A 13,063-nucleotide genomic window follows, 5' to 3' on the forward strand; every position below is an offset into this window, starting at 1 on the left:
TCAATGAGGAGGAGCTAGGGACTCGTATTCACACCTATACATACGTACCTATTTATATATAAATTATTAAAATAATATCTGCAGAGATCTCTTGGTATTTGATAATATCAATCCTACCCAGATTTATATATATACAGTTAATACTTTATTTCTTTTTTCTTAAATAAGTTGAACAAAAACGTGTAGCATGAACTGGAGAGAGGGCATGAGTACTACACGACCAATTTGCTGATTTTATTTTTTTATAAGCTATTTTAGTTTTGTCTCCTGCGGCAATTTTTTTTTTTAAATAGAGTGATTAATTTATTATTATTAATCACTCTAGATATAGGAAATGGTAAATTAATTCTCAAACAAGTTTAATTAATTAAATACCATTTCGTCCACATCTATTGAAAATGTATTATTTTTGCTTACCTTTTCGCATTTGTCTTTTGTTAATAATATTTTTTTTTCAAGTAATAATTTTATTTCAAGTAGTATAATTAATATTTAATTTTCTTCAAATATTCATCATTTATATTTTTAAAATATTTGATACTAATAAAAAAATGAATGTTTTAATTTGATAGTGCTCCCACTAAGTAATGTAATTATTTATTTATATACAATAAATAAATTGCATGATTCCCAAAAAAATATATTAATTATACGTATCAATTTAGTTTATATTTTCCTAGGATATAAGAATAATAATAGATAATATAGCAAATAACATACAAAAAAATTAAAATATTAAATATGTAAAAGTACATATTTTGTTTGTGTTAAATTATTCAAATAATTGAAAACTCAAATACCAAGTTTAGAAATACAAATTTTTAGAATAAACTTTAAAATATAAATTTGAATTAAGAAGGTAAAATAATCTAAAAGAAGTCTAAATTATTTAAAAAAAAAAATCCAAAAGAACTAAACACACCTCTAACTTTTTCCTTTAAAAAATCTATTTTTAACCAGTTTTAGAAACAAAAGACAGAGACTAAAAAATTTGCAAACACTCCTCAAAAAGTACTTATGCACCAATTTGGATTATTGCCAATTCCAGAAGAAACGTAGAAATGTAATCAATCAAGAATTATAATCACACGAAAGTGAGCTCAATTTTGGCTCTGCTATGTCCCAACTATACATTGATTCTGGTTTTGAGTAGGTAATCATATAAGTATCTTCGTAATACATTGATTACAACATATATCAACAAAACTGAGAACAACATAGTAAATTAAGATTGAGACATCAACATAATTAAAAACAATTAAAGTAAATAGTCATATAAAATATAACCACAATCCAATATAAATTGAACTCATAATATAAAATGTTAATCTAAATCATTGAATGAAGACATTATTGTATAGGTCCGCATCAGATAGCTGGAAATGCGGCAAAATAGGAGTGCAAGTCCCCCCAATCTATTTTGGTTAGAAGACAACTTCTTGTCCTCACATTTGGCAACTGAGACAGACACGCAGTAGCACACACTAATACTAAAATTTGAAAATGCTTCGATTCAAAGCATTCCCACTATTTCGTTTACTTACTATACGCAATGGGTACTCAAAATTTTGGTCATTCGTTGACGTGCCCATTGCTGCAATTAATTTGTATACCTCCCAAATCATTTGATGACAACATCTGTCCGCAGTTAGACTAACTACTTAATAAACAATTCACCAGTAAACAACTCACCAATTCATTAAATATTACTAACCTCACTATTACAAAACAAAGAAAATACTAATTAATACTAGTAAAAAAATTTAAATAATGATAATATGTATTTTTTTTCAAATAATAAGGACTCTCATCACATAATTAATAGCGACGACAATCAATAATCACCTTGATATTACGTCTTTAATAAGTATTTCATTGAAATTTCGTAATATCTATCTTAATTTTTTGTCTAATTATGATCATTTTTCTATGATATTGAAGTTTGTAAAAAAATATTATTGTGATGAAAATAGCTATATATGTAGAGTGGAGTCGTGTTACTTTGATAGCGACTCTTGAATTATTTTTAAGGTGAAGAAGTAGGTGTCAACATCACGGGTAGGGGGAGGTACCAGAAAATCCCACCCAAGTTGAATTGAGAACCGTGTATGCAACTCTCTCCAGGTAAACTTCTGCTGTAAAGTTTAAAATATCATCCCGGTTACCTGTACATACAAAATACACACACTCACCTACCTCACACACACACACCGTATGTGTGAAATTTCCTCGCACCATCCAAAAAGTGCCATGTGATTTATTTCTGTTCCCTACTTCTCACCTCAGAGGGGAGCCCGCTTTATAAATACGCACAGTAGGCTGCAGTTGTTTCACATAATCTATGAACCAAGAAAAACAAAGCCCTTTGAGCGCCAGAGAAATTAGAGGAGATTCTTGAATGCAAAATGGCCTCGGAGAGCCAAGACAATGTTAAGGGGTTGACGAAGGTATGGGGTTGGGTAAAGGGCTGTTTTGGGAAGATTGTGAATGTGGTAACTGGGGTTGCTAAGGATGCCAAGAAACTGGGAGAGGAAGATCCGAGGAGAGTTGTCCACTCCTTCAAAGTGGGCTTAGCTATCACGTTGGTGTCTTTGTTCTACTACTTTGATTTCTTTTACGAAGGTTTTGGTGTTAATGCAATGTGGGCTGTTATGACTGTTGTTGTAGTTTTCGAGTTTTCTGTGGGTATGTTCATTTTCTATTCATTCTTGTTTTCTTGAATATATTAGTCGTAGAAAGGAAGGATTTCAATCATGACAATTTTTGTTTCATTTTTCAGGTGCAACTCTTGGGAAAGGGGTAAACCGAGCGATTGCAACATTGTTGGGAGGGGCATTAGGCGTTGGAGCACACAGATTAGCAAGTTTTACAGGGGAAAAGATAGAATGTATTATACTGGGGATGTCTGTTTTCTTGATAGGTAAATGAATCATTGTACAGATAATCAACCATTTGATCAGTACTTGGTTGGTGGTCGTAATGTAGTTCCATGTAGTAACTTTTCGATTGTTGTTCTTGCAGCTGCTGTGGCGACATTCGTTCGATTTTTTCCTAAGTTGAAGGCCAGATATGATTATGGGCTTCTTATATTCATCCTTACATTCTCTCTGATATCGGTGTCTGGCTATCGGGACGATGAGGTTTTGGACATGGCACATAGGAGACTGTCCACAATCCTCATAGGAGGATCTGCCACAGTTTTCATTAGCATATTCATATGCCCAATCTGGGCTGGTGAAGATCTTCACAAAATCACTGCTGCTAACATTGAAAAGCTTGGGACTTTCTTGGAAGGTGCAGTCTTGCAACATAATAAATCTTGATCTATTATCCATTATCTTGTTATAGGAATGCTAAGTCTTCGATGTGAATGAATTTAACAGGTTTTGGACGCGAATACTTCCGTGTAGAGAATGATAAGAATCAAGAGAACAGAACATCGCTTGATGAATACAAAAGTGTTCTTAATTCCAAAGGGAGTGAAGACTCCTTGGTGAGTCGTCCAAGTTCAAATTTTGTTGGGATTACTATTATTTCGACCTCAAATGTTCAACTTGATTGAATTTGTGTCTGTTTTCTCCAGGTGAATTTTGCAAAATGGGAGCCTAGACATGGTAAATTTAGATATCGGCAGCCTTGGGACCAATACCTCAAGATTGGCTCCCTCACAAGGGAATGTGCATACAAGATTGATGCACTGAATGGCTACCTTACATCAGATGTGCAGGTAAACAAATTAAGCTATTATTCAGAAAGCGTGGCTGACACGTATAGAGATGTTTGAAAGAATGTTGCTTAGAGGTTTGTGTTGTGTATATTTACAGACACCAATAGAAATCCGATCCAAGATTCAAGAATCGTGCACGAAAATGAGCTCAGAATGTAGTGTGGCATTAAGAGAACTCGCTGTCGGGATCAAGACTATGACTTGCTCATTGTCCGCTGATCCTCATCTCCTGAATGCAAAAACTGCCGCCAAGAGACTGAAATCCTCGCTGAAGACGAACCTGTGGGCTGATACGGATCTTCTTGAAATAGTCCCTGCAGTTACCGTTGCTTCACTGCTGATCGAAATAGTTTCTTGCACTGTGAAGATCGCGGATGCTGTCCACGAACTAGCCTCCTTGTCCAAATTCAAGATTCCTGATCCACAGATGATAAAACAAATAAGCCTGGAGAAAACGCCTAAAACGCCTAGAACTCCTAGCATTGAAGCATCCCATAATTTTAACATAATAGTCGAGTGAATCGCTCCATAGTACAGGATAAGTAATGCATACAGACAATTTTCAGCACTCAGGCTGTCTGTAACATGGGAACTCCCTCGATTCCCAGGGGTTTCGGGTTTTTTGTCTTGTACGTTGTCTTTGTTGTATAAAACTATACATTATCAGTATTACTAATAACAATCCTAGCACACACATTTAGTTGAAAATACTGAAAAGCAAACTCGGGAATTTCGTTTCCAAGAATCAGATTTCTGCTGTATGTCCGGCCACTGCATGTCCCTGTGGGCCAAATGCTTGTTTCTTTCTTCATCCAATCCACCAACCTCATCGGACGGTGACCGTGTACAGCTGTTGTAGCATGTGGGCATGCTCAAACACGATTTGGGCTTCTCTAACGTTCAATAATTTGTTCGGAAATTCTGTCTTTCTTGTCGTCAACTCATCATAAAGAATTCATTATACGAACTACCATTATTAGCAATACCAATATGATAACTTCGAATTATACTAACCAGGCATAATTGCTGCCAGCCCACATACAAATCAATTAGTCCTACTTTAATTATTACACTTGAGATTTATTCTTGTCCTTAGAGCTACTTTGAAGAAATATAGTTTTCCCATATTGTTAGAGAACCTATTTTGAAGCAATTTTATAATTAAGCAGTCAACATAATATATTTGTTGAGATCAGTTACATGAATCTTTTTTATTCGGCCAGAAGAAAACAAAAAAGAGTCAAGTGGGGGGCGTTGAGGTGATCGAATATTAGGTGGCTTAACTGGTTGAGACATAAGGTGCTAATTACTAGCCTGCCCATTTCAAGCAGGGAGTTGGGCCATGCAGGCCACGCTAAGGTCTGGGCTTCGTGATTGAGTTAAGCTTAGGCTTATCTGGATCCGGACCTATTACATACCCATAGTTATTGTTTATATAGTTTATTTGGATCCTTACGATTCTATACTCTAAATAGTTATGTTTGATATGGGTCTTACATATATTGAAATGAATGAAATAATTATACATGTTTCTTTATAATGATATGACAAAAATATATTACTAAATCAATTTATTAAAAATATCTTATAAAAAAGAACAAGAAATGTGATAACGGTAGGATTAATGAAAAGACAAGTATGACCCTACCTAAGGGTAAAAGAGTAATCTTGAAAGAAATACGATGGATATTGCTGAAAAGGAAGGAAATCATTTAAGCAAGTTCATACCTTGAATTAAGGAGGTTAATTTGCCACCTAATAGCAGGCATAAATCAGTCTAGACGCTCGACCTATAAGAGGAAGGTTAAACCACGATACACGCACCTACCATATGCGACTGGTATCAACTTATAAATACTGGATCCATATAGTAAGAAGGTAATGTCATTTTTATACAAGCAATAAGCAATTATTCAACGTTTTGAGAGAGATATCTTTGATATTCTAATTTCGGCGTTGGAGTGTTTTCGCCGGGGACGACCCCGATTGTCCTAACCTTTCTTGTTTCAGTTAACAGATCCAATCGAAAAAGAACGTCGAGATCGAACACCTGGGTAATAAACGTTATCACATTCGACCACCATTTTTGAACAGGATCAAAATGCAAAATAAAGAAAAGAAGAATGCAAAAGAAACCAAAGGAGTGAATTCATAAAAGAAACAAGGGTATGATAATCCATTTGAGTCAAAAAGAGAAAGAAAAACAGCAAAACAACAACGCAAAATCACACTTTGAACGCATGATAAGCACCTTTCATTCATTTCTATCTTTTGCAGACAGAAAGAGAAAGAGAGTTTTTTTGTTTATGTTTAAAATACAAAAGAGTTTTTAGTTGATTTTTGAAAATACAATATGACCAGTAAAAAATATCCCCTTAACCTCACTGTCCATTTTAATGTATTGTTATATTTAATAATATTTTTTATACAATTTAATTATTTATAAAAATTTGAACGATGTATAGTTCTCCCATGAAATACTAATTATTAAAATAAAAACATTTTTCTTTGAGAGTTAAAAGCCGGAAAATTTTACAAATTTTAACAGGCTACTTTGTTAAAGGTAGGTCGGTGCCCGAGGAATGGAAGGTCGAGATTGAAACACCACGGGATATCCGACGGCGCACGCATCCCAACTGCTCTGTATAAAGAGCTGCCAAAACCCTAATAATTTCACTCGCCTTCTCTCCAGCGTTCTAGGGTTTCTCTCGCCTCTCCAGCGTTCTAGGGTTTCTCTCGCCTCTCCAGCTTCGCGTCATCTCTATTCTGTTAAAGATGGTGAATTTATGATCCAGTCTCAATTGTTCTAGATTTTGTGTTTGATTTTCGATTTTTTTTTGGCGTTTATGTGACAACTGATGCTTGCCAATAGGTTCTGTCAAACGATTACGATTTGCTCAACCCACCGGCGGAGCTCGAGAAGAGGAAGCACAAGCTCAAGCGTCTTGTTCAATCCCCAAACTCATTCTTCATGGTACTCTTGTTCGTTTCTTTTTCTTTTTCTTTTTTTCTTTTCTCTATTGTATATGCTTTTTTTTGGTTGTTATTTTTGTATTTATTTGCTGTTTTTTTTATTGTAGGATGTCAAATGTCAGGGTTGCTTTAACATGTAAGTTGTATTATTTTGTGTTTTCCTGTAATTCAATTATCCGATTTGAAGAAACTGAATCAAGTGATTTATGTGAAAACAATTTATGTGTTTGTTTATCTGCGATTTTCTGTGTGTGCAGAACCACTGTGTTTAGCCATTCGCAAACGGTGGTGGTGTGCGGTAACTGCCAGACGGTGTTGTGCCAACCCACCGGAGGGCGCGCCAGACTTACAGAAGGCTGCTCCTTTCGGAGAAAAGGGGATTGATTGGTCGGCCTTGTAGCGCAGGACTCGCTTGCCTGGTTTAGTTTTTCTCTCTTGGGATTGTTAATTACACTCTACCCTAGTAAGGATGGCCCCCAAATTATTTGAACTATTCTGTGATAGTCATTGGAGGGATGCTGATATTTTAGTGATATAGGTTCAGTTTTTTAGCTGAAAACATTTGAAGGATGTTTTTGATATAGAATATTGTGTGAATGTATGGTAGATTATTGGTTATTGTTTGGAGATTGATGTTTTCCAAAATATTTTCAACAATTGTTGTTAGTTTTGTCCAAGTCAGTAAAACCACCATCTATTCCTGTAGCAGGCTCAGGACCCTCCTTTTGTGTTTTATCAAGGAGATCAACATATGTTTTTGCATCCAGGAGTGATGCTAGCAAATCTAGTTTGGCTAAATTATGTTTTGATTGGCGGTATGGCATTCAGTGTAAGGAGGTGCTGGAGGAATTTTTCCTCTCATTGCGAGATTTTTTCTGGTCTATTTCATATGACAAAAACATTGAGTGATAAGATCAACAAAAGTGATAATATCTTACTATGAGCAAGTGAGGCATACGACTTATTGTTACACATTACCCTTGTCCGTTTAAGTGTGGGGTGTTAAATTGCAGTATAATTATATTATATGTAAGGTCAATTGCATGTAGTATCATTTAACGTTCCGTCTACATTTTGTGACAAGGGTGAGTTCGGTCCTTAGTCTACCATTATTACATGTTTACAATGTAGTGTAGGTTAGTAGTTTTGAATTTTATTTCCTGCACCTAAGATGATTCATGAATGGATAAATACTGGTCCGTCAGCAAACAAGATTAAGACTATTACCTATGACACATTAATGGTTGTCAATTTGTACTATTTACTTTGAATTATCTGTCAAAAGTCTTCAAGTGCTATTAGTAAGTAAACTTGGAAAAATATTTCTTGGATCTCATTAGAGAAACAATAAGAATTCAACTTTTTGTCTTAAGAACTTCATCATTTGGTTTTCATGTGAATTTCATATCTAGGGAATTTGGTTTACGTTTTCATTTTCAAATTTGAGTTTTCGTCCTAAGGCCCAACGGATTTTCTCTCCGGCAAGGTGAAGTATGATACGAAACTTTCATCACAAGTAGGGTTAAATACGTTTTTCCCTAATTATTCTGAATGTAATATTTATCGATCTAAACTAATAAATATATACTTATTTTTAGAGTGGACAAGTCAAGTCCTGAATAAACATATCATTTTCAATATATTTTATTATTTTTTTACATTATATCATTATTAAATTATTTTCTAATTAATTTTTTTAATACGCTAAGGATAAATTAAAAGTGAAATAATAATAGACACACTGTATGATATATATATATATATATAAAATAAAAGAAGATAACTTTTCTATGTACTCATAGTACTCATTCATCATTTAATTTAAAGTTTTTTTTTGGTGTATTTATTTTATCATTTTGAGCTACTTTATAGATCTAAGATTAAGTAATTAATTAGTATTGATAAGTATAAAAAATTTGCTCATACCACAATGGTTAAAAGATCTTCAAAAAAATCCTAAGATATCAGATGATTGTTTCAGCAAAATAGAGATTAGCACTCCAATGCCTAAATTAATAACGGTTTAAGAATGAATTAGAATAATGGTGAAGTATGATGTGAGAGGGATAAATATTCATGGAGTGCAAAATATAATTCGGAATGTGCTAAAAACCTAGAGAAAATATGAGAAAGAGTGAGAGTTTAAGTGAAGAATGATGCTCAAGAATCGTGTTTTAGAAACCTGGACAAAACTGCTATTTATAGACCTGTACAAAGTTGAATACGAGGTCAATTGTTAAGTGTCATACGATATTAGAAAGCTCTTTGAGTTGGCTATCACATGTAATAAACCATTGGTGATTTAAATAAGTATTGACTGAGTTACGTAAGTTGGACTAAAAGTGATATGCAAAAATATGCCAGATTTATGAAATCACCTGGAGATATTTTAAAGTGATATGCAGAAATATGTTAGCGAGCTATATGACGTGTCCTCCCATCTGTATGATGATGTGTCCTCCCATCTGTATGATGATGTGTCCTCCCATCTGTATGATGATGTGTCCTCCCATCTGTATGATGACGTGTCCTCCCATCTGTATGATGACGTGCTCGGTTGAAACGTGTCTACTTCTTAAGCCTGCTGAGTTAGCAAAGTAGTAGGTAAGCTTATAGACCTTTCATCCCACTGGTGGGCTTCACCTGTCCTGCTGGTGGACCAGTTGAACTTTTAGCCCTGTTAGGCTAGTATGACTATTTTGTGAGCTTGACCCAATAATTTTAGGGGCATCAAGTATAATAAATACACAAGAAAACTTTCATGTAAAAATATTTCAATAATTTGGTAATAGAATTAAATTATTAACTATTTAATTTTTTAGATAAGAATGAGTAATAATATTTTCTTTTTCTTAAACTAGCTGTCGTAGCACACTGTTTTTATGCATGTAATAAATAATATTTTATATTTTAAAATATATTATAACTAATGAAATATATAAACTAACAGATCACATTTTTAAGAAAATGAAAAAGAAAAAGAATGAAAAAAGAAGTACATAACTGCCGTGTTATATTTGTTATAGGGGGTATAATTTTCATATTTAGAATTAATTAGTTCGGTGGTACCATTAACTATAGTTTATAAGAGAAGACTGACTTTTTTTTTATATTAGTATAGATATAGTTTTTTTAAAAATATGACAAGATATATTTATTGGTCTTTTTTCTTCAAAGTTTTCAAATTATGGTCAAGCATATACATATATATATATCAATCTCTTTTCAAAAATATATATGAGTTATTGGGATATTATATTTGTTGTGTGTCTATATATATTTACTACTTGAAAATGCACACCCGATCTATGTGAAAATATAATAATATCTTTATTAAACTAATAATTTATTATCAAAATACAATTGATTGATATAAAATAGAAACAATAAATGAATAAAAGAAAATTCATACGTAAAGAAAAAAAAAAGTTATGGTTGAGTGGAATAATAATAAGTTGGAAGAAGTAGTTACTCGAATATATAAAATAGAAAACAAAGTAAAAAATTAAATTTTAAAAGAAAAAAATTAACATACCAAAACCACCCTCTTTAATTATATATAATGTAAATACCAAATTTTAATTTTCCCCCAAAAGAATGAGAGCTTGAATTTCCCTCGATAAAAGGAAAGGATTCTGTTTTCCCAACGGCTCCCAACTGTAATTTGAACAATGAGCAATCCCGCCTTCACAGCCCCCCGAATTACCATCCAACAGCTTTCTTCACCACCACCACCGCCGCCTTTTCTCCTGTCACCCGCCAACACTAGTTCTCCAGACCGCCGCCACTTCTCCTTGAAATCCTCCCAAAGCAACAACTCCAACAGTCTTCTTGAAGCCACCACTGCCTCATGGACTTCGTCCATAGCCCACCACTGCAAAAGCGGCCGTTTATCCAAAGCAGTCTTGCAGTTCACCCGCATGCGGACATCCGGGGTTGAGCCGAACCACGTAACTTTGGTCACTCTCTTATCTGGTTGTGCTGATTTTCCATCCCAAGGCCTCTCGCTCGGGCCTTCCATTCACGGGTATGCTCGAAAAATGGGGATGGATGTTGGCAATGTGATGGTTGGGACGGCTTTAATTGATATGTATTCCAAGTTTGGTGAAATGGGCTTGGCCAGATTGAGTTTTTACCATATCGGTATTAAGAATAAGGTTTCCTGGAATACTATAATCAATGGGTACATGAGGCATGGCGAGTTTGAGAAAGCACTCAATCTGTTTGAAGAAATGCCTGAAAAAGATGCTGTGTCTTGGACTGTCTTGATTGACGGCTTTGTGAAGAAGGGAAGGTTTGAAGAGGCATTGATTTGGTTTCAAGAGATGCAATTGTTCGGAATGACACCCGATTTTGTGACAATAGTGTGTGTGCTCTCTGCTATTGCTAATCTGGGAACACTCGGTTTGGGCCTGTGGCTACATCGATTTGTGCTGATGCATGACTTTAGGGATAATATACGGGTTAATAATTCATTGATAGATATGTATTGTAGGTGTGGATGCGTTAGGTTAGCTCGTCAAGTATTTAACAACATGCCTAAGCGAAGCCTTGTATCATGGAACTCGATCATAGTGGGCTTAGCATGTAATGCTCATGCTGAGGAAGCTTTGAACTATTTTCATTTGATGCAAAATGACGGGTTTAAGCCGGACGGTGTGAGCTATACCGGAGCTCTTACAGCATGCAGCCATGCCGGTTTAGAAGAGGAGGGGCTAAAGTTGTTTGAAGCCATGACACAAGTCCATAAAATCGCTCCAAGAATCGAGCACTACGGATGCGTCGTAGATCTTTACAGTCGTGCAGGGAGATTGAAAGAGGCACTGCTGGTGGTAGAGAAGATGCCCATGAAGCCAAATGAAGTCGTGCTCGGGTCTCTGTTGGCAGCATGTAGAACTTGTGCAGATGTCGACTTGGCTGAGAGGCTGATGAACTACATCTATGATTTGGACCCGAATGGAGATTTCAATTACGTTCTGCTGTCAAATATTTACGCAGCAAAAGGAAGTTGGCAAGGGGCGAGCAACGTGAGGAAGAAAATGAAGGCACATGGAGTACAAAAGAAGCCTGGAGTCAGTTCCATTGAGGTTAATGGCATCATTCATGAATTCGTGGCTGGTGATAAATCTCATATTGATGCAGAGACAATCTTTATGACACTCAAGAAATTGTCACATGAGCTGAGAATATCTGGGCTTGCTTCAGAAGTTAACTTCCAGGAAGCATATGAATGTTACTGATATTAGCAATCCATATCTCCTGTGAATGCTGTGTACATTTATCAATAAACACCAAGACCAATTCACCCATTTCCAAATCAAACTCGAAGCTATATATGTGAGTTTTTCTTTTTCTTTTCAATTATTTATTTATATAAGTTCAATGCTCTAGCAAAAATGATAAATATCGTCAGAATTAAGTCTAGTTATATATTCATTTGCACATAGTAACTATCATTACATATATAACCAGCTCCCTGCATGGGTACATTTTGATCTGATTAGCATTAAATTGCTATATAGGAGCAAGACAAAACAGACCAGATGATCAGGTCTTCATTCTACCTATTTAAATACATATATATGTTTGGCATTTGAAAACGATGATTTCTTTTTCTTTTCTTGCAAGAGCAAAATAAACTCGGGAGAAAGAAACAGTCATGGTGTTCGGGGCTTCTTGGGATCCTGACCATTATGGTGCAAGGGGTCAGGACCCGCTGGAACTCTCCTCAGTTCCCAATCCTCCGGCATCTCCTCGTTGCCGAGTTTGGGAGCTCCGTTCTTGAGACCCATCTGCTTCATCTCCAAAAATAACTGCACATCATAATTATAAAGCTTGAAAACTTATCAAGATTCCCCGATGAAATAGAAGTAAAGCCATAAATGCATGCAAACACAGAGGGTATTAGTTTAGGCAATGCAATGAAGGAGAGAGAAACCTTTCGATGTATAAGTCCAAAGGAGTCTCCACTGATCCTGCATTCTGCAAAAGCATAAACTTCATCATCAATACTGTATATTTTATCAACATATATGTGTAGGTGCATGCATGTAAGAGTGCATGTGTATGAGAGAGAGGGAGACCAGAAGGTTGGATGTATAGGAGTAAAACAAGCAGCAGCAAACAGATGATCAACCCAGAGCTCTTAGAAGTTTTGGCCATGGAAATGGATGTTTGAAAGTTGGATGAGATGGTAAGGGTTTGAAGGGGAGGGGGTAATTTATAGGGAGAAAGGGGGGTGTGGGCGAATGATTGCAGATGCAGCCATTTTCATACATGATATGACACTGTGTCCACTACGCAGGAGAGAGATGCAAGATGAATTCAACCCTGGATGGGATCAATAATCTTAGCAATTCCTAG

General features: G+C 35.3%; 4 protein-coding genes across 4 annotated transcripts; 3 read left to right on the plus strand and 1 right to left on the minus strand.

Moving 5' to 3' along the window:
• On the plus strand, positions 2,312 to 4,435 carry LOC105170060 (aluminum-activated malate transporter 2-like). Its single transcript, XM_011090657.2, has 6 exons — positions 2,312 to 2,685; positions 2,780 to 2,920; positions 3,022 to 3,294; positions 3,384 to 3,493; positions 3,584 to 3,727; positions 3,825 to 4,435. The coding sequence occupies exons 1-6, from the start codon at positions 2,406 to 2,408 to the stop codon at positions 4,245 to 4,247; spliced, it is 1,371 nt and encodes a 456-aa protein (XP_011088959.1). The 5' UTR covers positions 2,312 to 2,405; the 3' UTR covers positions 4,248 to 4,435.
• On the plus strand, positions 6,348 to 7,435 carry LOC105170061 (40S ribosomal protein S27-2). The gene is made up of 4 exons (XM_011090658.2): positions 6,348 to 6,505; positions 6,600 to 6,701; positions 6,808 to 6,836; positions 6,958 to 7,435. The coding sequence occupies exons 1-4, from the start codon at positions 6,503 to 6,505 to the stop codon at positions 7,082 to 7,084; spliced, it is 261 nt and encodes an 86-aa protein (XP_011088960.1). The 5' UTR covers positions 6,348 to 6,502; the 3' UTR covers positions 7,085 to 7,435.
• LOC105170062 (pentatricopeptide repeat-containing protein At1g05750, chloroplastic) lies at positions 10,251 to 12,069 on the plus strand. Its single transcript, XM_011090659.2, has one exon. The coding sequence runs from the start codon at positions 10,372 to 10,374 to the stop codon at positions 11,938 to 11,940; it is 1,569 nt and encodes a 522-aa protein (XP_011088961.1). The 5' UTR covers positions 10,251 to 10,371; the 3' UTR covers positions 11,941 to 12,069.
• Positions 12,127 to 12,926, minus strand: LOC105170063 (protein CLAVATA 3). The gene is made up of 3 exons (XM_011090660.2): positions 12,784 to 12,926; positions 12,639 to 12,682; positions 12,127 to 12,513 (listed from the first exon to the last, which is right to left on the minus strand). The coding sequence occupies exons 1-3, from the start codon at positions 12,860 to 12,862 to the stop codon at positions 12,358 to 12,360; spliced, it is 279 nt and encodes a 92-aa protein (XP_011088962.1). The 5' UTR covers positions 12,863 to 12,926; the 3' UTR covers positions 12,127 to 12,357.

The sequence above is a fragment of the Sesamum indicum genome, linkage group LG9 (genome assembly GCF_000512975.1).
Source record: "Sesamum indicum cultivar Zhongzhi No. 13 linkage group LG9, S_indicum_v1.0, whole genome shotgun sequence".
Taxonomy (NCBI): domain Eukaryota; kingdom Viridiplantae; phylum Streptophyta; class Magnoliopsida; order Lamiales; family Pedaliaceae; genus Sesamum; species Sesamum indicum.